Source organism: Jatropha curcas, chromosome 10 (assembly GCF_041381405.1).
Source record: "Jatropha curcas cultivar XTBG-Jc1 chromosome 10, XTBG_Jcur_1.0, whole genome shotgun sequence".
NCBI lineage: Eukaryota > Viridiplantae > Streptophyta > Magnoliopsida > Malpighiales > Euphorbiaceae > Jatropha > Jatropha curcas.
Window position 1 is genome coordinate 24,289,977 of NC_143160.1, and position 25,779 is coordinate 24,315,755.

The 25,779-nt window shown below is 35.0% G+C and overlaps 3 protein-coding genes and 1 pseudogene across 3 annotated transcripts; 2 read left to right on the top strand and 2 right to left on the bottom strand.

Moving 5' to 3' along the window:
• Positions 1 to 2,985: 2,985 nt before the first annotated feature.
• LOC119370320 (uncharacterized) lies at positions 2,986 to 4,216 on the bottom strand (annotated as a pseudogene).
• A 2,927-nt stretch (positions 4,217 to 7,143) lies between these two features.
• On the top strand, positions 7,144 to 8,210 carry LOC110011182 (uncharacterized). The gene is made up of 2 exons (XM_020685776.2): positions 7,144 to 7,354; positions 7,642 to 8,210. Exons 1-2 carry the CDS (start codon positions 7,144 to 7,146, stop codon positions 8,208 to 8,210), a joined length of 780 nt encoding a protein of 259 aa, XP_020541435.2.
• A 75-nt stretch (positions 8,211 to 8,285) lies between these two features.
• Positions 8,286 to 10,279, top strand: LOC149493309 (uncharacterized). The gene is made up of 4 exons (XM_089715465.1): positions 8,286 to 8,585; positions 8,867 to 9,012; positions 9,178 to 9,286; positions 9,743 to 10,279. Exons 1-4 carry the CDS (start codon positions 8,286 to 8,288, stop codon positions 10,277 to 10,279), a joined length of 1,092 nt encoding a protein of 363 aa, XP_089571591.1.
• A 3,115-nt stretch (positions 10,280 to 13,394) lies between these two features.
• On the bottom strand, positions 13,395 to 16,150 carry LOC105649924 (C-type mannose receptor (DUF620)). Its single transcript, XM_012236764.4, has 3 exons — positions 15,668 to 16,150; positions 15,210 to 15,557; positions 13,395 to 14,078 (listed from the first exon to the last, which is right to left on the bottom strand). The coding sequence occupies exons 1-3, from the start codon at positions 15,986 to 15,988 to the stop codon at positions 13,590 to 13,592; spliced, it is 1,158 nt and encodes a 385-aa protein (XP_012092154.1). The 5' UTR covers positions 15,989 to 16,150; the 3' UTR covers positions 13,395 to 13,589.
• Positions 16,151 to 25,779: the final 9,629 nt, after the last annotated feature.

Genomic DNA, 25,779 nt, shown 5'->3' on the forward strand with positions numbered 1-25,779 from the left:
ATCTCGTATCAAGTGATACTTCCGCTCAATATGTTTTGCTCTTTATGGCTTTGTGGCTCCTTTGAGTTTGCAATCACCCCGTTATTATCATAGTATAGTGTAATAGGCGATTGAATTGATGGAACCACACCTAGATTCATTAGGAAGTTCCTAAGCCATAGTGCTTCTTTGGCTGCCTCAGAGGCTGCCACATATTTAGCTTCCATGGTGGAGTCAGTAACACAAGTTTGCTTAATACTCCTTCAACTTATGGCTCCACCTCCCAGGACAAACACATTTTTTGAGATAGATTTCTGGGAGCCTTTATCAGACTGAAAGTTTGAATCTATATACCTAACGGGTACAAGATCTCCTGACTGGTAGACCCATATATAATCTCTAGTCCTTTTTAAGTACTTGATTATATGTTTAATTGTAGTCCAATGTTCTCGCCCAGGGTTAGACTGAAATCTGCTAACCATGCCAACAGCAAAGCAGATATTAGGTCTAGTGCATAACATTGCATCCATGAGACTTCCTACTGCTGAAGCATAAGGAATTGCCTTTATGCTCTCTATCTCTTCATAAGTCTTAGAACACTGATCCTTAGATAGAGTGATTCCATGTCTAAAAGGCAGAAAACCCTTCTTGGAATCTTGAATGTTGAAACGAGCAAGAATGGTATCAATATAAAATGCTTGAGATAAGCAAATAATTCTGTTCTTGCAATCTCGCATAAGCTTGATCCTAAGAATATGAGCAGCTTCTCCCAAATCCTTCATATCGAACTGCTTAGACATCCAGTCTTTGACAGAAGTCAACATTCCTACACAGTTTCCTATAAGTAAAATATCATCCACATATAATACCATAAACACAACCTTCTTACCATCCCATTTCTTATACACACAAGACTCATCATGCCACTGCTCAAAACTAAAGGTTTTGATCGACTGGTCAAAATAAGTATTCCAATACCTAAATGTTTGTTTAAGTACAAAGCAAATTTTCCTTTCCATTAGATATGAAACCCTCTGGATGCTTTATATAGATGCATTCATCAAGGCTTCCATTTAGGAAAGTTGTCTTGACGTCCATTTGCCAAATTTCATAGTCAAAATGAGCTGCAATGGACAGAAGAGTTCTAATAGACTTAAGCTTGGCTATCAGTGGAAAGGTTTCCTCATAATCGATTCCTTCTATCTAAGCATACCCTTTTGCAACAAGCCTTGCCTGATATGCTTGCCCTTTACCGTCTACACCCCTCTTTTTCTTATAGATCCATTTACATCCGATGGGTTTAACCCCTTCAAGTGGTTCTACAAGTTCCCAAACTTGATTAGAGTACATGGACTCCATCTCAGATTTCATAGCTTTAAGCCATTTATCAGCATCTTTATCTTGTAGTGCATCGTCATAACATACTGGTTAAGTATTCACTTCTTCAGGGACCCTGTCAAAAGCTTCTCCTAGAAGTGTTAACCAAACTGGTGGTCATCTACTTCTCCCACGATGATGAGTTACTACCAGATCAGCCACACCGTCATCTTGCTCTGGCTGTAAATCTAGCAAAGCTATGACTAGTGCAACAGTATCATGGTTAGGTTCCTAAGCCTCCTCAACATTTTCTTCAATACTAGTAGGTAATGAAATGTGAATGGGTTCTACCTGTTGTGTATATAAATCAACATCATTCCCATTACTTTGGGGTTGTAGTGGTAAATCTAGAACTGTGCATTGATCAGACTGAGTGTTGGCATTTTTCCCACTATGACAAGGTAATGGTATGTGAGCACAAATTGTGAATGGTTCAGGTTCATGTTCTTTTGGAAATGTGTCAGTAGGTATGGTAATCCTCTCAATTCTCGCAAGGCTAATTGGCTTTTAGGAATATTGTTTAAAATATAGTCCTCCTCAAGATAATGTGCATTGGTGCTAACAAATGATCTTTTTATCTTTAACTATAAAATACACCACCTTTTCGTTCCTCTAGGATATCCAATAAAGTAACACAAGTCTGTTTTTGATTCCAAATTATCCGCTTTCCCTTTCAGCACATGGGTTGGGCAACCCCACATTCGAACATGTCTTAAACTAGGCTTACGCCCAGTCCACAGTTCTGTAGGAGTCAAAGGTACTGACTTAGAAGGAACTAAATTAAGAATATATGCTGCTATTTCAATTGCATGTACCCAGAAAGAAAGTGGCAAATCTGAATAACTCATCATTGATTTAACCATTTCCATAAGCGTCCCATTTCTCTTTTTTCCTGCACCATTCCGTTGTGGCATACCATGTCAAGACAATTGTGAAATAATTCCTTGTTCGAATAAATAAACAATGAATTCCCTAGAGAGGTATTCATCACCAAGGTCAGACTGTAGTGACTTGATATATTTTTCATGTCGCTTCTCCGTTTCTGTCTTAAATTCTTTGAATTTTTCAAAGCATTCAAACTTACACACAACAGGTAAATATATCCATTCCTTGAGAAATCATCTATGAAAGTCACAAAATACTTAAAACCACCCCTAGCTTGGACACTCATTGGGCCTATTATCCTTTAAGGTAAAAGGCCTCTTAGTCATTTTACCTTCTAGACATGATTCACAGGTTAGTAGTGCCTTTACTTTCAATGAACTCAAGGTTCCATCCTTAACCAACCTAGAAATTCTATATAAATTAATATGATCAAGCCTTAAATGCCAAAAATATGTTTGATTGGATTCAATAGGATGTTTTCTTTTTAACAGTACAACAACATCAAAGTTATTTATTTCAAAATCATTAAGTTGCAGTTCAGGTGATACTTTAAGAATAAATAGATCACCAATCAATGAGCCAAAACAAATCATTTGTTTCTTAAATTTGATGACGATAGAATCATCATAAAATTCATGAAAAGAAACTGAATAAGCATTCTTACTCAAACTAGAAATAGAAATTAAATTCCTTCTAATTAAAGGAACATACAAAATATCCCTTAAAACTAATGTTCTATTATTCTTAAAAACTAAGGGTAACATTCCCTACAGCTAAACCTACCACTACAGTGCCATCTCCCAGAAAGATGCTGACTTCTCTTTCACATAGCTTGCATATTACTTGAAACCCCTGCAAAGAATTGTAGTCATGATTAGTGGCTCCTGAGTCTATACACCATTAGAATGTAGTCAATACCGCTAAACAGATTTCAACAATCAATAAATAGAAAAGAGATGCACCTTGCTTTTTTTTGGCTATCCAGGTTGGACATTGCTACCTCCAGAGACTAGGTTGCTTGCAGTGAAAACACTTGCCCTCAAGCTTTTTCATAGCACCATTTGCACCATTAGCTGCAACAACTGTTTTGGGTTTGGGCTTGTGAGCCTTTTTCTTCTTCTTACCCTGTTTCTAGGTAGAAGAACAACCTCGCTCAACATTAAGCACAATAGGTGCAGCTCCTTGCTTAATAATAGTCTCAGTAGCCACAGCTCATTCAGCAACTTAGACAGAGTAAAATCCATCTTGTTCATGTTTTAGTTCAAATGAAACTGCTGAAAACTGGCTGGCAGAGTGTTCAAGACCATCTCAATTTGAGTAGCCTTGTCAAGCACATCACCAAGAACTTCCATGTCATTCAGAAGACTCATCATCCTCAGGACATGAATTCTAACAGAAGTTCCTTCCTCGATTTTAGAAGTAAGAATATCTCTCAGTGCATTCTGCTTGGCTGCATTAGTTTGGTCTCCAAACATCTCTTTGAGATTCTCTAAGATGTCATGAATTGTCTCCATGTTCTGATGCTGATGTTGCAAAACATTTGACATAGATGCCAAAATGTAACATCGTGGAATCTCATCAGCCTTAATCGATTTCTAGTAAGCCTTAGTGTCCTCTTCGAGGCACCCTCACTAGATTTTTCAGGACACACCTCACTAAGCACAAACTTGTACTCCTCAGCGGTAAGCACAATGTCTAAATTCCTTTTTCAGTCCACATAGTTTGGACCCTCAAGCTTGTTTTGGGTTAGGATGTAGGTCAGGGGATTGAGTGATCCCATTTCTTTTATAAGATCATGCATTAAAAATAAAACAGCATATCAATAATAATTAATAGAATTTAAATCATAAGTGCAAAATAGACAATAATGATATCAAAATTCACTTATGCATTTCTAACAACATTCATGAGCAGCAATCTCGATGGGAGAATTAAACTAATCACATGTCATACATAAAAATTAAACATATAAGCACTACTTGATGGAGAAACGTGCCATAAAATAATTATAAGTGAAAAATCATTACAACTGGTTCATGCCCCTAATTAAATTACTCATATGGAGAGTTAAAATAATATAGACAACACCAAATTCAAAATTTACATAATACATATCATCTGTCGATAGAGAACAATATGCAAGCAGTCACAACTAAGAAGTAATGAAAACACTTATAAACGTGTGTGTGTATATATATATATATATATATATATATATATATATATATATTAAAAATAAATAAATTCCATTGGACTAATTAACAAAAATATCTAATTTCCATAAAAATTTATTCAAAAATTTCCCTTTAAAAAAAAAGAAGAAAAAATTCACCTAAAATAGAAAAATGGTCAAAAATCCATCTAAACAAAAGGCTGAAAAGCAAAGGATATTATCATATAGCAGTGAGTTTTACTCAGATGGTCGTTTTCGATGCCTCTACTAAAATTCAAATCATTCGAAGAAAGTTTCCTTTTTTATTTAAAAAAATTAAATTCTATTTGTCTGTAATTTAAAAAAATACAGCAAATTTCTAGAAGAATTTACAAAAAAAACACTTAAAAAAGATACAAAAAATTTTTTTTAAGGCCTGCAAAAATCAGAAAATTTCAGGGCCTGTATAAAACCTTTTAGGATCTGTTTGCAAAACACAGAAACTTCCAGGGCCATAATATAAATGTTTATAAAATTTGGAGGATTGCTTTGGAATTTGCTAGAACATCTTCTTCTTCCAGAACTGAAAACCTAGCGCCACCACCGCCTTCGCCCAGGCGGAGCACTGCCGCCACCAGACCAGGACTCGAGCAAGGCTTGCGATTTCGATGGCCGTCTATTCCGACGCCGGCAAGCTCGCTGTCGAGCGAAATACGCGACGCAGTGGAGTCCAGCCGCTGCCGTCGATTTCAGACCAAAACTCGTTCCAAAAATCGACGAACCAGCCGCTGCCGTTCGTCCTGGCTCGTCCTGTTCTAGCCAATCGGGCAACTGGGCAGATCGTATGGTTCAGTCTGATATTCGTGTTCTTCGTGTTCTTGTGAAGAACCCGATTCTAGAAAATTCTCCTTTATTTTAATAAAAAAAATCCAAATCGTTTTTCATGACACAGATTCTGCAAAACCGATTTTCCTTAAAAAAAACACAGCAGATTGGTTTTTAACAAATCAATTTCATAAAATCCGTATCTAAATATTAAAAAAAAAAAAATCATAATGTATATAATCACTTATCAAATAGAAACACAACATAATTATAACAAAATATAATCATTAGGTACCACACGAAATATAAAACAATCTAACGAAAACATGACAAAAAAAAAAAAAGGGGAACAGGCCACCTTCATACGAGTTTCCGATGGTTTTGATACCAATTGATGGGAATCAGGAAATATGCAGCAAAAATTACTCAAGATCGAAACAAGTATGAAAGTAAACCACACACAAATTACACAAGAACTAATCTACTGTAGCACAAATTCATTCACCGGTATTCTTTTCATATATCTTCAAGTCATCTTGTAGCCTTCTACCGTGTGATCTTAATTGATTTTATGAATTTTATTTTTCTGAGTGGGAAGAAATTCAGTATGTCTATTTTTCGAGAGACTACTGTATTTTTTCTTTGAATACACTGCTATCTCTAACGCTTATTAAAAAAACTGATAACATACATTGCTATCTCTAACGGGTATTAAAAAAAAAACCAATAACCTCTCTTATCCGCGTGGAAAGCAAACGATAAGATCAATCGTTTTGTCACCCACATGGTTGATATTTTAAATAAAATAGATTATCCATTTTTTAATTAAAAAATTAATAAATAAAATTTTTATTAGAAAATTAATCTATTAATTATTGATAATATATAACTCAAGTACGGTCCAAAATAATTAAGGCACAACAAAGATCGTAGAAATAAATTAATATGGCTATAAATTATAATAACAATCTTTACAGAACCAGTATATTCTTATTATAATTAATCATAAATTATACCACTAAAAATTCACAATTAAACTCTTTATTAATTTAACTTTCCATAACATAATATATGTTCCCCATATAAAGATTATAGATAGTTGTCAAATAAGATAAATTACTGACAATTTATTTAAATAATTATTATAATTTTTAAAATTGTCGCTTATCTTATTTTATGTGTCAGATTAAAAATCCACTTGCGGGGTTTATACAATGAAACCTTATAAGCTTGTTTAAAGTGCATCATCATTCTCTAAACTGACACATGGATCATTAGATATAGAAAGCACTCTTGACTCGCTAGCGGAGGTCGAACGATTCTTTGAGGTCATGAATGTTGAGGAGGAGCGTAAAGTTTCCATTGTAGCCTAAGAACTAAAAGGAGGTGCAGCAGCATGGTGGCATTCTGTTCAAAATGAGTGCCATCGTCGAAGGATTGAACCTGTGCGAGATTGGATCTTAATAAAACAGATGATTGAGCAGCATTTTCTACCTAGTTATCAGTCCCAAATCCTGTATAATAGGTACCATGACTGTTTCTAGGGAAATCAAAAGGTAAATGAGTATACGGAAGAATTCTTGAGATTGCAGGCTTGATTTGACTATTGTAAGACTGAATCCCAGCAAGTGGCTCATTATCAGAGGGGATTGAATCATGACACAATGTTTATGAATGGTGTAGTTGCAATTCTCACTTTGGCAGATGCAATTGAGATGGCCAAATGTGCGAAAGATAGAATTAATTGGCAACTTCGACAACCACCTAATCGTAACTAGAATTTCAGGCAACCCTATTGATCTGGAAATCAACAGTTCAGTAGAAATTCCGGTGGACAGAATTCAAGGGCACCAACTCCTGCTACTAACCAAAACTTCCCGCAGATTCTAAAAGAAGAAAATAAAAACTCCCGCGAAAAGGCTCCCATGGCAGACAGAAACAATAAACCAAATCCATATCAAAAGCCAACTGGAGACTATTGTTATCGATGCAAGAAACAATGGCATACATCTAATATATGTCCAGAATATAGGGGAGCTAATGATGGGCGTCGACAGGTGAATGTAGTTGATGAGGTGGCTGAGCTTGAAGAAGTAGAAGACGAAGATGATGGATCCTTGGCTGCTTTAGAAGATGGTGAAATTACATATGTTGTTTAAAAAATATTATACTCACCAAAACAAGAAGGTGAAACTCAGTGAAGGAAAATTTGTCAGGCTAAATGTCGTGTTGGTGATGTAGTCCAACTCATTATCGACAGTTGCAGTTGTGAAAATTTGATAGCCAAACAATTGGTTGAGAAGCTCAATTTGCCCACAGAACCACATCCTTCGCCATACAAGGTAGGGTGGATTAAGTAGGGTCCATCAATTGAAGTAAATTGGATTGGCAAAGTGCCTATCTTAATGGGAAGTCGTACACAGATTCCGTTAGTTGTGATGTTGTGGATATGGATGCTTGCGGAGTACTGTTAGGACGACCATGGCAGGTTGATGTAGATGCATTGCACAAGGGAAGAGAGAATTCATACTTGTTCACCCGGAAAAATAAGAAAATCATTATCCTACCTTCTGGATCTTCTGCCAAAGCTTCTAAAGTGGAGGGGAAATCCATAATAGTTGTTTCTTCCAATGTGCAGGAATTAACCGATGTAATTGAGAATTCTGGAGGTGCGTTAGCTTTGCTGATCAAACCGAAAATAAAATTTGATGTAAGATCACTAGTACCACCACTTGTAAAGGAGTTGTTAGATGAGTTCCATACTTTAGTTGAAGAACCATCCTCCTTTCCACCTTTTCGGGACATCCAACATCAAATTGATTTCATCCTTGGATCAAAGATACTGAACCTGCCACATTATAGGATGAATCCAAAGGAGAGCCAAATTCTTCAAGAACAGGTAGAAGAATTATTGAAAAAGGGACATATTCAGGAGAGCATTAGTCCTTGTGGAGTTCCTGCTTTATTGGTACCAAAGAAGGACGGGACCTAGAGAATTTGTGTGGATAGCTGAGCCGTCAACAAGATCACGGCGCAGTATCGATTCCCTATTCCTCGTCTGGAGGACATGTTGGACCAACTGTCAGGATGTAAAGTGTTCTCTAAAATAGATTTTCGCAGCGGGTACCATCAAATTCGAATGAAAGAGGGAGATGAATGGAAGACTGCCTTCAAGACCAAGGAAGGATTATATGAGCGGTTAGTTATGCCGTTTGGGTTGACTAATACACCGAGCATGTTCATGCGACTTATGACTCAGGAAAATGAGTTATACATCAATCTTAAGAAGTGCAGTTTTATGACGAAGCAGATCTTGTTTCTTGGTTATATTGTTAGCTCGGAAGGAATTCTTGATGATGACAGAAAAGTTGAGGCCATTTGAAATTTGCCCATCCCTAAAAGTATCACTGAAGTTCTCAGTTTTCATGGACATGCTACATTCTATAGGCAGTTCATCAGAAAATTTGGTAGCTTCGCCGCTCTCATCATAGATTGCTTGAAGAAGGAGAGAGTTTGACAGTTTGTATGGACCGAAGCTGCAAATAAGAGATCTGAAGAAATTAAAGATAAGCTTACTTCCGGCCCTATTCTTGCTTTACCTGATTTTGATAAATTGTTTGAGGTTGATTGTGATGCTTGTGGGATTAGATTGGTGGTGAACTGTCACAATCTGGAAAGCTTATAGCATTCTTTAGTGAAAAATTGAATGAAACTAGGCAGAAATGGTCTACTTATGAACAAGAATTGTATGCAGTTTTCCGAGCCTTTAAAACTTGGGAACATTATTTGTTGGGGTATGAGTTCATTATTTACACTGATCATCAAACTTTAACTCATTTTTAAACTCAAAAGAAAGTGAGCAAGATGCATGCACGTTGGGCATCTTTTTTTGGTGCTTTTCATTATATCAATAAGCACAAATTGGGTACTTGTAACATGGTTGCGGATGCTTTGAGCAGGAGAGCAACTTTGTTGGTTACAATTAAGCAAGAGATTGTGGGGTTTGAATTTCTTAAAGATCTCGATGCTTCAGATGAAGACTTTGCTAACATATGGGTTAAGATTGAAGTAAAACTTTGTACATGACGGTTTCTTTGTACATGACAGGTATCTGTTCAAAGGCAACAGGCTATGCATCCCTCGGTCTTCTCTCCGAAAAAAGTTAATCTGAGAAATCCATGGTAAAGGATTGAGCGGACATTTGGGACGAGATAAAACAATTGCGGGATTGGAAGCTTATTTCTATTAGCCACAATTAAAGAAGGAAGCAGGGAAGCTAGTCCAAAAATGCTCAATTTGCCACACACAAAGGGCCATTCTCAAAACACTGGTCTTTACACTCCATTGACTGTACCAGAACAACCTTGGGAGGATTTATCTATGGATTTTATGTTGGGTTTACCTTGAACTTAACGAGGGGCTGATTCTATTTTTGTTGTTGTCGACAGATTCTCCAAGATGGCACATTTTATTCCTTGTAGACAAACTAATGATGCCTCACACATAGCAAAATTATTCTTCCAGGAGATTGCTCAGTTGCATGGCATTCCCAAAACCATCACATCTGACCGAGACACAAAGTTTTTAGCTCACTTTTGGACAACTTTGTGGAAAAGATTCAACACTCAACTTCACTACAGCAATATCGCTCAACCCCAAACTGATGGACAAACTGAAGTGGTGAACCAGACTCTTGGTAATCTCCTTAGGTGCATTTGCAGTGAGAAGAAGAAGATGTGGGATCTTACTCTTGCCCAAGTAGAATTCGCTTACAACAGTGCTATCCATAGCTCCACCAAGACGTCACCTTTTGCAATTGTCTACCGGAAGGTATTAGCCCATACTCTTGATCTTCTTTCCCTTCCAACAGGTGTAGAGAAGAGTATTGCAGCTAAAAACTTAGCTACCGAGCATGTGGAGGTATTCAAGCAAGTGCAGCAATTCATCACTGCTGCCAATGAAATATATAAAGCTGCAGCTAATAAACATCGGCGTTATAAATCTTTTACTGTGGGTGATTGGGTTATGGTTTATCTTCGCAAGAAGCGTGGCAGAGGATAGAAGAAGCTTGATGCTAAAAAGATTGGGCCATTTCAGGTACTTAAGAAGGTTAATGATAATGCCTATGTGCTTGACCTACCCAAAGACATGAAGATTTCTAGGACTTTCAATGTTGCTGATTTATTCCCTTTCTATCCTGATGATGATCACTCGAGGTCGAGTTCTTTTGAAGTGGAATGGATTGATGCGGAGCAATTGGCACTTAAGTATATGGAAGACTTGGATCATTGCAAACCCAAGAAGAAGGGGCACGGCCGTGCCATTTCCAGCACGCCCGTGCCAGCCTCTGGAAGTCCAAGACACGAGACACGCCCAAGCCCAAGAAGTATAAGCACGGTTGTATAACGCATATCAGTTGTTAATAGCATATCCGCTCTTTCTTTGTAATGCCTCCCCAATCAATCCGATTTGCTCATTAATGTGAAACACATATGCTTTGATTTTGGCAAAACCAATAACTTCTAATATATCAACTAATTATATACATAGGCAATATATAGACAAAACAAAGAAGCAATATATATACAAACTCTAGGTTTACCAAATTAAATCATATCTTAATTAGAATAAGATTAAATGATTTTTATTGCCAATAAAATATTAATAAAATTTATTCTAATTATAATAAGATTAAATTATCCTTGATAATATTTTTAATCAATTAGAGTACTTGAGAGCATTTTGGGAATCCAATGTCCTCCATTCATACTTATATATATATATATATATATATATATATATTTATATATATATATATATATATATATATATAGAATAATAATAAAAATTATTATTGTTAATGAATATGAGGAAAGATTGGATAATCATTAGAATAATAATTATTAATTTTTTACCCAAAAATCTCTCTCTATAAAATTCCAACAACTCACTAATTTCATATATTTTTTATTGTTATTTTTTTGGGCTGAATTTTTTTTTTCATTTATCAAATATACTTTTTCTTTTCTTACAATTAGGTGGTTTGTATTTGAAATTTAATTTTCAATTTACCATATTAAGTAGCGCGCAATTTGATATTTAGGGTGCCGAAAATTAGGAAGGTGAAATATGAAATTTACGGCACTGTATTACATTCAAAGCCAACTCACCATTAATCAAATTATCCTTTTATCCTTTCCTTATGAAACTCAAACTTAGACAAAAAGTCTTTCTCTACATTATACATGGCCCTGCATCTTAGTTTTTTTTTAATTAAAATAGTGTCGTGAGTTGGCACGAAACGTGCCATCTATTATTTGTCGAAAAATAAAATCCTTTGTTTACCCATTCTGGGTTAGATTGGATCGAGGGTCGAGCTCGGAAGATGATCGGATCCGATAATATGAGCACCCTTAATTCCAAGGATCTTCTCAAATAAAAGGTCCAAGATGAAAGACAAAATAAGTCCATTTACTTAAAATTAAAAATGCCTAATATTCGTTTTAAAAATATTAACTTTTTTATAACGCGTGTTGCACGTGGATTATATTCATTTTTCATATTTGTTCAATTTTTTTTATATTATTGCTAACTTTTACTTATTATTCATACTCGTTTTTAATATTAAATATTGATTATAATTCCTTTTTACATTGTTTAGATTTTATAATGTTAAAATGAAATTTCTTATGAAATTAATGTGAATATAATAGTTAATTAATAAAATAGCTACGTGTATATATACACATTTTTAATTCAATTTATATCGTTTATTTAAAATTCCATAATATCACTTAATAACTCCACACGGATAATTTTACAATATCAGCTAATAAATAAGTTTCAATATATATAGATATATAAATATAACAATAAAAATATATTCAACTTTCGTCATCCCATAAACATATTCAATATATAATAATAAAATATTATATATATTTCTAAAATTAAAATTTTTAACTGTCGATTATCCCACAAACATATATATTCATTTTATTTAAAAATAAATTGTAAAAAGTAAAAATTTAAAAATTTTGAAGAGATTAATTATGTATATTGTATTTGAAATTTTATTTTTTAAAAAATATATCTAATCAAATTACACAAACATAAAGAAAAAAAAAAGAATATTATAAAAAAATATACTTTTTTTTTATCTCTCTCCTACATAAAATATTTTAAATTATAATAAACAATATCAAATTTTTAAAAAATAAATTTGAAAAATAAAATATAAAAATCAAATGTCTCATTATTATATATAGTCATAAAAAAATAATTTTTAATAAATTATATCCAATCAACTAATAAAATATAATTTTCTAATTGGTCATTATTAAAGTTATTTTATGATATTTAAATTTCAATGAACGACGCTATCAGAAATTGTAATATCCTCAACTTTGTAGTTCTTGCTATTCTAGCTTTTTTTATGCATTCGGTTATTCGAATGAAAGGAAAACCTAGAATAATGAGAAACAGTATATATTGAGGATGTGAATATTAATTAAATGGTAATTAATGTGATTACAAATCAATTTGAAAGATTAAAGGAAATCAAAAATGAATTAAAGAGGAATGACTTCTTGGTAAAGCACGATTTTACTCGAAAAGCCCGAAAAATGGTAATTTGAGTATGAATTTTTTTAAGTGGGGTTTTGAATATTAAATACACTTGGTTGATACCTATTAGGACTAAAGTAAAGTGATTAAAAAGATTAGAGTGCCAAAGGATGAAGGGAAAACAAAAGGGAGGATTATAGTGCAATTTTCATTTAAAGGACATGGAAGGAATTTTTAATAATGTTTATTATATATTTTTAATAACTAAATTTACTTTTCTATTATATAAATGAATGAATCAACAGTATTAAGTCTCTTGTAGTATACTTAGTAAGCATTTATAAGACTTAAGTGATTATTAAGTATATTACGGGCGACATGCCATGTCTTACAGTAAGGTAAGGTGTAACAGAAATTATATTATTCTCCCCTATTTTTCACATTTATATATAGAATGAATATTCAATAAATCTCAAATATTGAATGAAATTTGATTGCTATGAACTTTCTTAACTCTATTTTATGTTTAGACAATTTGAGAAGAAATGGAAGGAGTGGAGAGGAAATGAAAGAAAATGGAAATGTATCTAGACAAACGAGAAAAGAGAAAGGAAAAAAAGAACAAAAGCCCCTTATTCCATTTCCAAATCTGAATTGGTCACTTTCATCTTTGATGACTTGAAGCCAATGAAATACTACACTTAAAATGAAAGTAGTACACCATAAACCCACCAATAGTATTATGATTATAATTAGAGAATAAGAACAAAATTAAGTCAATTTATAATTAACTAAAATGAGTTAATTATGGAGAAACATCAAATATATCAGCAGGAGGAATGAAATAGTCCAAAGAAAGCCCTGGAACGTTAAACACAACATCATCAATCCTCCAGATTTCTTCCATTCTAGTCCTGCTATGTTGAACAGACTCTTCTTCGAACCGGAAAACTGTAGCAATTGATCTTCCCTGATGAGCAATTAAAGTTCCATCAACATCTCTGTAATCTCCAATGCTACTTCCTATAGTGGTTTCCCAGTAGATGGTATCATTTTCTGGGGTTTGTACTCTTGTAAGATGTGAGTCTTCTAAGTATATTAGGAGACCACTTTTCTGGCAAAAATACCCATATAATACATGTCTAAGTACTTCAGCTGCTCCTTCGCTCCTTTCCATCACAGCCGCACGATCGGCTGCTACTTTTAATACGAAGCAATCATCTTCGCCGATTCTTTTCTCGCCCAAGCATTGCGCTTTTGCAAATAGATTGGCTGTGCTCTTCGGGTCTAGGCCCTGCATTATATGATTCTTTTAAGCATACATATTTGTGTCTATAAGAAGAAAAACTATTGTATATGCTTATTGAATCTAATTTAATATTTTTAAAAATTACATATTTCCATAAAAAAATTATTTATTAATGGAATTGACGAAGTCCTTCAACTATATGGGGCAATGATTTACGAATAATAGGGTAATAGATAGTTTGAAAATTCATAGAGATTATAAAAAGTTGTTATAAAAAGATGGAAAAAGAAATAAAAGAGTGAAGATTGTTGGGAGAATAAGTTGAAGAAGACTAACGAAGAAGATGGGAAAAGCCAACAAAAGGTGGGGGCAATAATTCAATAAATGAGGCTCTCACTATCCAGTATTCCACTAAAAAAACAACAAAAGGAAAAGCAAATCAAAGTAAGGAATAAGTGGCAATCCCAAGAGCCTCTTTGGTCTGATATGAACATTATGACGTCAAAATGAAAATCACGTGCCACTCCTTAGCTCAGTTGTTGTAATAAACATGCAGTGACTGAGTGTTTTTGTTCAAAGTAAAAAGAAGTCTGTCTGCTAAAGCATGAGGCAGTTTCTCCATCAATGTCAGCCATATGCATATGCATATGCATTTTCTTGGGATTTTCATTTTGTTCCTCTGTCTTTCTTTAGAAGTGAGCATTGGGTTAATCAAATTAGAAAAAATTAAATAGCTCGATTTTCCGTATTTGAATATTGTATTTAAATTCGAAATTAAATAATATAATAATTGAATTAAATTAAATAATCTTGATTCAGTTATTTTTACCAAAATAATTATTTTGAGTTTAAAATAAATTCAATTAATTATATATAGTAATCGAATCTAAAACTAAAAATTAAATAATTTTATATATCTAAATCAATCCGTAACCGAATTTCTAAAACAAATGTATCTTTGTATTTTAATTAAAATTTATAAGAATTTATTCTCCTTAATTTTAAAGACAAGATTCATCCATATCACATTTTTCATCGACTTATATCAGATCAATGCTGGATTGATGGTCGAATTAGTCTGAAAGAACAATCCGATCCGATTTAAAAAAAACACCGGTAAACACAAAATATTTATCATTTCAATGTAATGAATTCAAAAGAAATAAATGTAGGTACCTGGATTATGCGACGTAAAGGGCGTTGAGGTCCTTTGGCAGCGTGAGTACCGAGCCAAGGAGTGTGACGCCAGACGGTCTTGCCATCGCTTCCAGCAATAACCTTATTACCTCCGACAACTAATTCAAGAGACCACATTCCAGGCAACATTTGCCAAACTACGAAGCACCCATTTTCTCCACTTCTTGTCCCTAAGCTCTTCACATTCTTTCCTGATGAAATTTCTGTCTCACATCGTATCATTTTCACACTTCCTGTTGCGTACATGTTTTTTACGCTTTTTTCTCTCTTTAAGCATCCCGTCGCAGCCAAATACTGTTGTATGATATAATGCGCTATGCAATTTTCCTATAAATGTTCATTTCAAAAAAATTGAGAGCTAAAAAAAAACATTGAAGCACTGAAATAGAAAAAACCGATAAAGTTGCAAATACTAGAAGAAAGAAAGTTAAGCTCACCATAGGAATGTCCTTAATGTGAATGCGGTGAATGGGGTCGCTTACAAGAGGGATTGGGGCAAGTGGACACCCAAGAACGCCAAGCAAAAGCCTCAAGTCTTGCCCTTTATTGGCTGGTGAAAAGCTCCCATATGGTGATATTGATGAAAAATTATTATTGGTACCAGAGAAACCCTTTTGCAGTCGAAACCATTCGCGAATTATTTCCCATGAACTCTCCTTTTTGTTACCTTCTTCTTGCATGTCTGGGTCTGGGCCTTCCAACAATGGAGTTAAGGTTTGTGTGCACCATCTTTGCTTCCTTCTTGTTCTTGAACCCATTTGAAATAAGACAATGATCAGAGTAAAATGATGGGAATTTGAGTACTGTGTATAGTATATTTATAAAAGTGACCAATGCAAAAATGGGTTCTCTTAGTTTAGGTAGAGGAATGGATGAAATGAAGATGGAAGAGACAAAAGGGACAGCTTATCTGTCCAACGGCAGAGGATGGTGAATTATTATATTATAATACAGACTTGCATGTTGGGCTGTCTTTTGCTTTATTCTTCTTTTCTCTCTTTTAGACTCCTCTTGTCTTTGTCGTTTTCTTTTAATTTTTTTTCAATAAGAATTCTTGAGCAACTCCAAATGTGCCTCTTTGTGGACCCTTAAGAGAGTCTCCCCATTTGTTCCCCTAATAACTAAGGTCCATAGGGATAATCTTTCTTGGAAAATGACATCACAACATGATATTGTGCAAAAGAGTTTCAGAAGAGTTTGATGATGATGACTCTACATCCACAGCCCCATTCATTTTTGCACTACATTAATTTTGTGCTTCATGCAGATGCAGTGTCTTTCAGAATGTCATAAAGTTTTATGATTTGCAAACTATATAAAACTATTTTTCAGTTATATATATATATATATATATATATATATATATATATATATATTACTTAGTCGCATATACCGGTTAGCATGTATCTCCATCAACTTTGATGATCTTGTGGGAGTCTCTAATATCATGTTAAAGTTTATAAAACACATACATAGGCTTATAGGTAGAAACCCATCTTATACAAAGACAATTATTCACTTTGATACCATATTAAAGTTCATGAGCTATACACATTGAAAACTATCTTACACAAAATGAATTCTTAATTGAATGAATCTATGAATGTATATATACACACTTATGAAATTATAAGCAAGCAATTTAAGCAACACTATTGGAAGCAGTAGATTCACTGAATCTAGGATACATGTCACATTATCATCTCTTTGTACTATTTGATATTTCCTTCATTTCATTAAATTTGATAATTTTTTATTTTCATTAAATTTTACAATTTTTTACTTTTTTTTTTTCATATGACATTTAATGGAAGTAGCATCAATGATTTTATTCTAATTTTATCTTTGTCTATATAGTTACATTAAAACTCTGTTTTGATTAAATGAGCATTATTTAAAATGTAATTCAGTCAATTACCTTTTTTTTTTTTTTAGAATTGAGGTGATTCAATCGTTTTCTTAATTCCAAGTTATAAAACCCGTCAAATTTAGTGGAACGGAGTGAATAATAACAAAAAAGAACTTCTTGGTCGAATGTCTAAATTCACCCATGAACTTTATTACTTTAACTTTATGGTACTTTTAATTTTTATTTTAACTTATTAAACAGTTTAACTTAAAATTGCACATATTAAACATTTCAACTTATAAAACTAGATTAATAAAATAGCTGTTAGATAGTTAAAAAATATAAAATTATGGTTCCGAAGGTTGTGCTAATTATATATCCATTTAATGTTTTGCATATAAAACCGATAATCATAAAAGCTACTGGTATTAGTTTAAATAAATGAATATAATATTACTAAATTTTATAAATTTGAATATAAGATAAATCATCTATAAAATTCAGAATGCCACGAAATTAAATTTAAAATTCAAGTGTTATTATTAAGTATAGGACAAAACTTCGTGCAAGATAGTAGTTAAAAGTTGGATTAATAAATAAATAAATAATGTATCACATTGCTTTGTTATGATAGCTAAATCTTGGACTACCTTCTTTACTTTTGTCTTTATTTATTTTATCCACATCCCTAAAATTAAACAATTTCCAGAGTGGTCCCATGCGTGCATAATCTTTGTCAGGTTGTACTAAATTCCAAGGAACAAAATGTCAGCTTTAATTATTATATTGGAGTAATATAATAGTAATGGATGTGTTGGGAATCTAAAGAGGTGGGCCGGCTATTGGGCCTGAACCCAACAAATGGCAGGTTCATGTGGTGGAGAGTCGGTATCCTGCTGGAGAGGCAGATGGAGGGGATGTGTAGTGTAATCTTCAAAGCCAAGGTGAAAGGTTGCAATGTAATTTTCATTGGTTGGCCACATTTTTTTGACCACATATCGTATGGAATATAATTGTAATTATGCACATGTTTTTTTTTTTTTAAACTATAATTATAGGAGAGGAGAACAACGAGGTTGTCTTGAACCTGAGTCACTCGTGTCTTTAACATGTTGACATACTAACTGTTAGAGTTCATCTCCTAAGAATTAAATAAAAATAGTTAAATAGTTTACATCTTATAAATTCCTACGAATGTTTCATCTAATGGCTTTAAATTCTACGACTAACTAGTGGTTTGGAAAATACCGATCAAACCAAAAATCAAACCGATTCATTTTAGTTCAGTTTGATCAATTATTTAAAGGAGGTTTAGTTTGTCGAGTTAATTGCTTTGAATCGAATTTATTATTTAATTCAAATTAGGTTTATAGAAATTTATTTGCTGGGTTTAAAAACAAACCGACATGGAAAACAACAACCAAAATCGGCTGAAGCAACTGGTTCAATTTAGATTTTAATATCAGCTCAATTCGATTTTAGAGTAATTCAAATTCCAATATCAGCTCAGATTTCAATATTAAAAAACAACCTTATCTATAATACCTTAACTCAAATTTGGAGTAATTCATTCAGTTCGATTATTTTTTTTTTTTTTTGATAAATTTTAATTATTTTTTGAACTTCTATTGGAAAAAAAAAAATCTAAACATTCAATAAGATTCACATTTTTTAGGTTTTCACCCAAATTTGCTAACTCCTACTCAAACTCTTTCAAATGGTTAAAAATAAGATGTTAAGTATTTCGTTTTTCTTATATTTATATTCCTAAGACAGACCAAATTGTGACTTGACAATTACCTGACCAACTAAGTGGATTAGGCGATGCAACCTAAATATGCTTTGCTTATCTATACTTCAATACAATGAATCATAAAGCAAGATTCTTCACTAATTACTATTTTTTAATGGAAATATGTTATCATATATTATTAGCATCAGTCAAAATTACATCATCGGGAATAATAGATTGATGATTAACAGACTATTTGACGCAGAACGGCTATGTAAATGGGAATAAATGATTATACTCCATCAGGAGTTTTGATCAATGACGTTTGATCTAACGAATCAAATGGAGAACTAAACTCATAGAAGTTTATTGATAAGAATAATGATAAAAAATTAATGAATGTGCCAAAGATACAAAATAACCTATTTATAGGTTTAGGCTAGTCATATAAAAAACTTTAAAAAACAACACAAAGGTCGTAATTGGACAAAACCCTAGCAAGGTCAACGGCACGGCCGTGCTTGGCATGACATGGGCGTGCTTGGACTTTTAGGGGCTAGCACGAGCGTGTAGGCACTCAAAACGTAACTGCTCTCGTCGTCATCGGCACGAGCGTGCTTGGTATGGCACGGGCGTGGTGCTTGGACTTCCAAAGGCTAGCACGGGCAGGGTGGTCGTGACATGGGTGTGCTTGTGCTTCTTAGGCTTGGGCGTGTCTCACGTCCTGGACTTCCAGAGGCTGGCACGGGCGTCTGGATATGGCACGACCGTGCCTCTTCTTCTTTGGTTTGCAGCGATCCAAATCATCCATATATTAAGGTGCAAGTTGCTCCGCATCAATCCTCTCTACTTCAAAAGAACTCAACCTCAAGTGATCATCATCATCAGGATAGAAAGGGAATAAATCAGCAACATTGAAAGTCTTGGAAATCTTCATGTCTTCGGGCAAGTCAAGCACATAGGCATTATCATTGATCTTTTTAAGTATCTGAAATGGCCCATTTTTTTTGAATCAAGTTTCTTCTGTCCTCCGCCACGTTCTTTGCGAAGATACACCATAACCCAATCACCCACAATAAAAGAATTATTAACGCCGGTGTTTATCAGCTCCAGCTTTATATTTGTCATTGGCAGGAGTGATGAATTGTTATACTTGCTTGAACACCTCCACATGCTTGGTAGCCAAGTTATTAGCTGCAATACTCTTCTCTACACCTATTGGAAGGGAAAGTAGATCAAGAGTATGGGCTGGTACCTTTCGGTAGACAATTGCAAAAGGTGACATCTTGGTGGACCAATGGATAGCAGTGTTGTAAGTAAATCTACTTGGGCAAGAGCAAGATCCCACATCTTCTTCTTCTCACTGCAAATGCACCTAAGGAGATTACCAAGAGTCCGGTTCACCACTTCAGTTTGTCCATCAGTTTGGGGGTGCGCGGTACTGCTATAATGAAGTTGAGTGTTAAATATTTTCCACAAAGTTGTCCAAAAGTGAGTTAGAAACTTTATGTCTCGGTCAGATGTGATGGTTTTCGGAATGCCATGTAATCGAACAATCTCCTGGAAGAATAACTTTGCTATGTGTGAGGCATCATTAGTTTGCTTGCAAGGAATAAAATGTGCCATCTTGGAGAATCTGTCGACAACAATAAAAATAGAATCAGCCCCGCATTGAGTTTGAGGTAAACCCAACACGAAATCCATAGATAAATCCTCCCAAGGTTGTTTCAGTACAGTCAACGGAGTGTAAAGACCAGTGTTTTGAGAATGGCCCTTTTGTGTCTGGCAAATTGAGCATTTCTAGATTAGCTTCCCTGCTTCCTTCTTTAATTCTGGCCAATAGAAACGAGCCTCCAACCTCGCAATTGTTTTATCTCATCCCAAATGTCCGCTCAATCCTCCACCATGGATTTCCTGGATTAACTTTTCCCGGAGAGAAGATCGAGGGATGCATAGCCTGTTGCCTTTGAACAGATACCCGTCATGTATCAAGAAACCATCGATAGGCTGTTTTGCTTCAATCTTAGCCTATGTGTTAGCAAAGTCTTCATCTGAAGCATAGAGATCTTTAAGAAATTCAAACCCTACAATCTCTTGCTTAATTGTAATCAACAAAGCTGCTCTTCTACTCAAAGCATCCGCAATCGTGTTACAAGTACCCGATTTGTGCTTAATGACATAATGAAAAGCACCAAAATAAGCTGCCCAACGCGCATGCATCTTACTCACTTTTTTTTGAGTTTAAAATGAGTTAAAGCTTGATGATCAGTGTAAATAATGAACTCACGCCCCAGTAAATAATGTTCCCAAGTTTTGAAGGCTCGGAAAACTGCATACAATTCTTGCTCATAAGGAGACCATTTCTGCCTAGTTTCATTCAATTTTTCACTAAAGAATGCTATAGGCTTTCCAGATCGAGTCAAAACACCAGCAATTCCAATCTCACAAGCATCACAATCGACCTCAAATAGTTTATCAAAATCAGGTAAAGCAAGAATAGGGATGGAAGTAAGCTTATCTTTGATCTCTTCAAAGCTTTTGTTTGCAGCTTCGGTCCATACAAACTGACAAACTCTTTCTTTCTTCAAACAATCGGTGATAGCAGTGACAATGCAAGTAGCAAGACCATGAAAGTTGCGAACTTTAGTGATGTTCTTGAGAATAGGCCAGTTTCGAATGGCCTCAATCTTTCTGTCATCAACATGAATTCTTTATGAGCTAACAATGTAGCCAAGAAACAGAATCTGCTGGGTCATAAAACTGCACTTCTTAAGGTTGATGTACAACTCATTTTTCTGTAAAGCATTCAACACAAATCGAAGGTGCTGAAGGCATTCTTCCTCACTATGACTAAAGATCAATATGTCATCAAAATAAACAACCACAAATTTACACAAGAAATGATGCAAAACTTGAGTCATAAGTAGCATGAATGTGCTCGGTGCATTAGTAAACCTAAATGGTATAACAAACCACTCGTATAACCCTTCCTTAGTCTTAAATGTAGTCTTCCATTCATCTCCCTCCTTGATTCGAATTTGATGATACCTGCTGCGAAGATCTATTTTTGAAAAGACTATAGATCGTAACAGTTGGTCCAACATGTCCTCCAGTCGAGGAATAGGGAATCGATACTGCACCGTTATCTTGTTGACAGCTTGGCTATCCACACATTCTCCAAGTCCCATCCTTCTTTGGTTCCAATAAAGTAGGAACCCCACAAGGACTAATGCTCTCCCAAATATGTCCCCTTTTCAATAATTCTTCTACCTGTTTCTTGAAGAATCTAGCTCTCCTTTGGATTCATCTTATAATGGGGCAGGTTCAGTATCTTCGATCTAGGGATGAAATCAATCTGATGTTGGATGTCCAGCAAAGGTGGAAGGGAAGATGGTTCTTTAACTACGGCATGAAACTCATCTAGCAACTCCTTGACTGGTCGTGGTACTAGTGCCCCTTTATTAGAGCATGTCTCTAACTTAATCAGCAATGCCAACGCACCTCCAGACTTCTCAATTGCACCAAATAATTCATGCACATTGGAAGAAATAGCTACTATGGATTTCCCCTCCACTTTAGAAGCTTTGGCTGAAGATCCAGAAGGTAAGACAATTATTTTCTTATTTTTCCAAGTGAACAGGTATGAATTCTCTCTTCCTTTGTGCAATGCATCTACATCAAACTGCCATGGTCGTCCTAATAGTACTCCACAAGCATTCATATCCACAACATCACAGCTAACGGAGTCTGAGTATGACTTTCCCGTTGATATAGGAACCTTGCAAATCCAGTTTACTTCAATCGTTGGACCCTCTTTAATCCATCCTACCTTGTACGGTGAAGGATGTGGTTCTGTGGGTAAATTTAGCTTTTCAACTAGCTGCTTGACTATCAAATTTTCACAACTGCAACTATCAATAATGAGTCGACACACCGCTTCATCAACCTGACATTTAGCTTGGAAAATTTTCCTTCCTTGAGTGTCGCTTTCCTACTTTGGAGAACACAAAATTTTCTGAACAACATATGTAACTTCTCCATTTTCAGAACCAGCCATGGATCCATCATCTTCATCTTCTATCTCTTCAACCTCAGTCAATTCATTAACTACATTCACCTGTCGACGTCCATTATTAGCCCCCTACGTTCTGGACATATATTAGATGTATGCCCCTGTTTTCTACAACGGTAACAATACTCTCCGGTTGGCTTCTGATACGGATTCAGTTTGTTGTTTCTGTCTGTCATGGGAGCCTTTCCCCAAGGGTCTTTCTTTTCTTCTACTGTGAGCTGCTGTGAGCTTTGGTTATTGGCAGGAGTGGCTTCTCTTGATTTCTGTCCACCGGAATTTCTACTGAACTGTTGATTTTCGGATGAATAGGGTTGCCTGAAATTCTGGTTTCGATTAGGCGGCTGTCGAGGCTGCCAATTAATCCTATCTTCCGCACGTTTCGCCATCTCAATTGCATCTGCCAAAGTGAAAATCACAGCTACACCCATCATACACATTATATCATGATTCAATCCCCTCTAATAATGAGCCACTTGCTGGGAATCAGTTTCACAATTGTATCATGCTGCAATCTCAAGAACTCTTTCGTGTACTCATCAACCTTTCGGTTTCCCTGGAAACAGTCGTGGTACCTGTTGTATAGTATTTGAGAGTGATCACTAGGAAGAAAACATTGCTCAATTAACTGTTTCATTCAAATCCAGTCTCGCTAGGTTCAATCCTTCGATGGTGGCGTTCGTTTTGAATGGAATGCCACCATGCTGCTGCACTGCCTTTCAGCTTATAGGCCACAATGGAAACTTTACGTTCCTCCTCAACATTCATGATCTCAAAGAATTATTCGACCTCTGCTAGCCAGTCAAGAGTGCTTTCTATTTCTAACGATCCCGAGAAGGGTTGAAGGTCTACTTTTATCTTGTATCCTTCATGAAAATTGTCACCATTGCCTCTGTAATCTCGGCCTCCATCATAACGATTTTGGCGTCTTGCATAATTTGGTTACGGTGGATTCGGAGCGGCTGTTGCAGCTGCAGGTTGTGGGTTGCCTTATTGAATAACGAGAGTCGATTGCCTAATCTATTCGGATAATTCTTCGAACCTTGGGCGGTGAGTCGTGTCCCATGATTGTCGGCCAAGGAGATACTTTTGCCTTTCGGCTCTGAATCCAACTGACGCCGAACGATTATGTGAATGGGAATAAATGATTATAATCCGTCAGGAGTTTTGATCAATAACGTTTGATCCGATGAATCAAATAGAGAACTAAACTCTAAAAGAAGTTTATTGATAGGAATAATGATAAAAAATTATGAATGTGTCAAAGATACAAAATAACCTATTTATAGGTTTTGGTTAGTCATATAAAAAAACCTAAAAAAATAACACAAAGGTTGTAACTGGACAAAACCCTAGCAAGGTCGGCGGCACGGGCGTGCCGACACTCGAAACATAAATGGGCTCATCGTCATCGGCACGGGCGTGCCGACACTCGAAACGTAAATGGGCTCATCGTCACTGGCAGGTTGGCTGTGACGCTGGCGTGCTTGTGCTTCTTAGGCTTGGGCTTGTCTCATGTCCTGGAATTCTAGAGGCTGGCACGGGCGTGATGGATATGGCACGGCCGTGCCCCTTCTTCTTTGGTTTGCAGCGACTCAAATCATCCATATATTGAAGTGCAAGTTGCTCCGCATCACTATTGCATCAAATCAGACGTAGAACCAGTTAACCGAGCAAACATACGAGCAATCTGGTTTGTTGATCTTCCAACAAAAGCAAAAAATAATGATGCAAAATCTAAACAAAGAGTTTTATTATCATGAATAATAAATTCAAGATAAGAAAAATCATCATAAGGACTCATTAGTGCATGATCAACCATCAAACTATCACCTTCAATTATTAGATTAACAGCATGATGATTTGCTTCTAACCAGCAGGGAGCTTCTTGAACTCCTAAAGCCTCAAGCAACCACAACACTAGTATACGAACTCACTACAGTTGGGTCTATTTCCTTTCTCTAAAACTAAAATTATGAAAAGAATAATGAGTACTTAAATTTTTCATTTTTTGCCATTTAGGCGATCCATCCTGAAAATATGAAGATCGCATTTCCTTCTATTGCTGCTTGTTAGGGCTCACTCTTACTGGCTGCTGTGTAGAGCCAATTAGATGAGGAAGATTAAGCTTAATTTCAAAATCATGCATCTTAGAAGCAGTTTGGTCATAAGTGAGAGCTGCATGCTCAGATGTCTCATAAGTTCCAGCTATATCCTAGCTCCAGTTTCCTTCGGGTCTCTAACTTCTGCAGCATACTTTTCCCTCGGCCTCCTTCTTATTCTACTATATTGTCATCCTCTAGAATCTACATTCTTCTTCTTTCATTTTTTTTTTCTCTTTAAAACTAATTTATATTCCAATGTATCAAATACTTAAAACCAGTTCATCGATTTATCTGGTTTAAATTGATTTTTATGGTTTTTGACCTATTCAAATAACAATTCATTTCGGACAAAATTTAGTCCGATTCCGATTAAACCAATCAAACCAATCAGTCTGATCCGATTTTCAAAACCATGCTATTAATACAAAATAGTGTAAACCATTTTAATTTTATAATTTCTTTTTCTATTACAAACCTATAATTTCCTAAATTAAAATATGAAATTTTCCACAAACCCCAATACATGAAGAAAAATTTAAAAAAACGTGCAAGAAATTAATGAATGCAATGCTTTGACACATATGTTTATACTAAAACATAATATGATAAATAATAGAAAAATAGTAACGAGAAGTGTTATTTGGATAAATTGGACCCATGTGTTATAAATTGGAATTGTTACTCAATTGTTAAAAAAAAAAAAAAAAAAAAAAAGAATTATGTCAATTTTTTTTTTTTTTTTTTGTGTTTTATCCGTTCGCTACTCGAAGCCTACAACCGTCCCTCTCAAGTAT

What these genes read in the sequence shown, in the direction of transcription:
- LOC110011182 (XM_020685776.2), top strand. Translation starts at nt 7,144, where the DNA reads ATGGCAGACAGAAACAATAAACCAAATCCATATCAAAAGCCAACTGGA. An exon ending in CTTGGCTGCTTTAGAAGATG is followed by an intron (nt 7,355 to 7,641) that starts GTGAAATTACAT and finishes AGTCGTACACAG; the next exon opens with ATTCCGTTAGTTGTGATGTT.
- LOC149493309 (XM_089715465.1), top strand. Translation starts at nt 8,286, where the DNA reads ATGTTGGACCAACTGTCAGGATGTAAAGTGTTCTCTAAAATAGATTTT. An exon ending in TGGGAACATTATTTGTTGGG is followed by an intron (nt 9,013 to 9,177) that starts GTATGAGTTCAT and finishes TGCTTTGAGCAG; the next exon opens with GAGAGCAACTTTGTTGGTTA. An exon ending in ACATATGGGTTAAGATTGAA is followed by an intron (nt 9,287 to 9,742) that starts GTAAAACTTTGT and finishes TTATTCTTCCAG; the next exon opens with GAGATTGCTCAGTTGCATGG.
- LOC105649924 (XM_012236764.4), bottom strand. Translation starts at nt 15,988, where the DNA reads ATGGGTTCAAGAACAAGAAGGAAGCAAAGATGGTGCACACAAACCTTA. An exon ending in ACATTAAGGACATTCCTATG is followed by an intron (nt 15,558 to 15,667) that starts GTGAGCTTAACT and finishes GAACATTTATAG; the next exon opens with GAAAATTGCATAGCGCATTA. An exon ending in CTTTACGTCGCATAATCCAG is followed by an intron (nt 14,079 to 15,209) that starts GTACCTACATTT and finishes CATATAATGCAG; the next exon opens with GGCCTAGACCCGAAGAGCAC.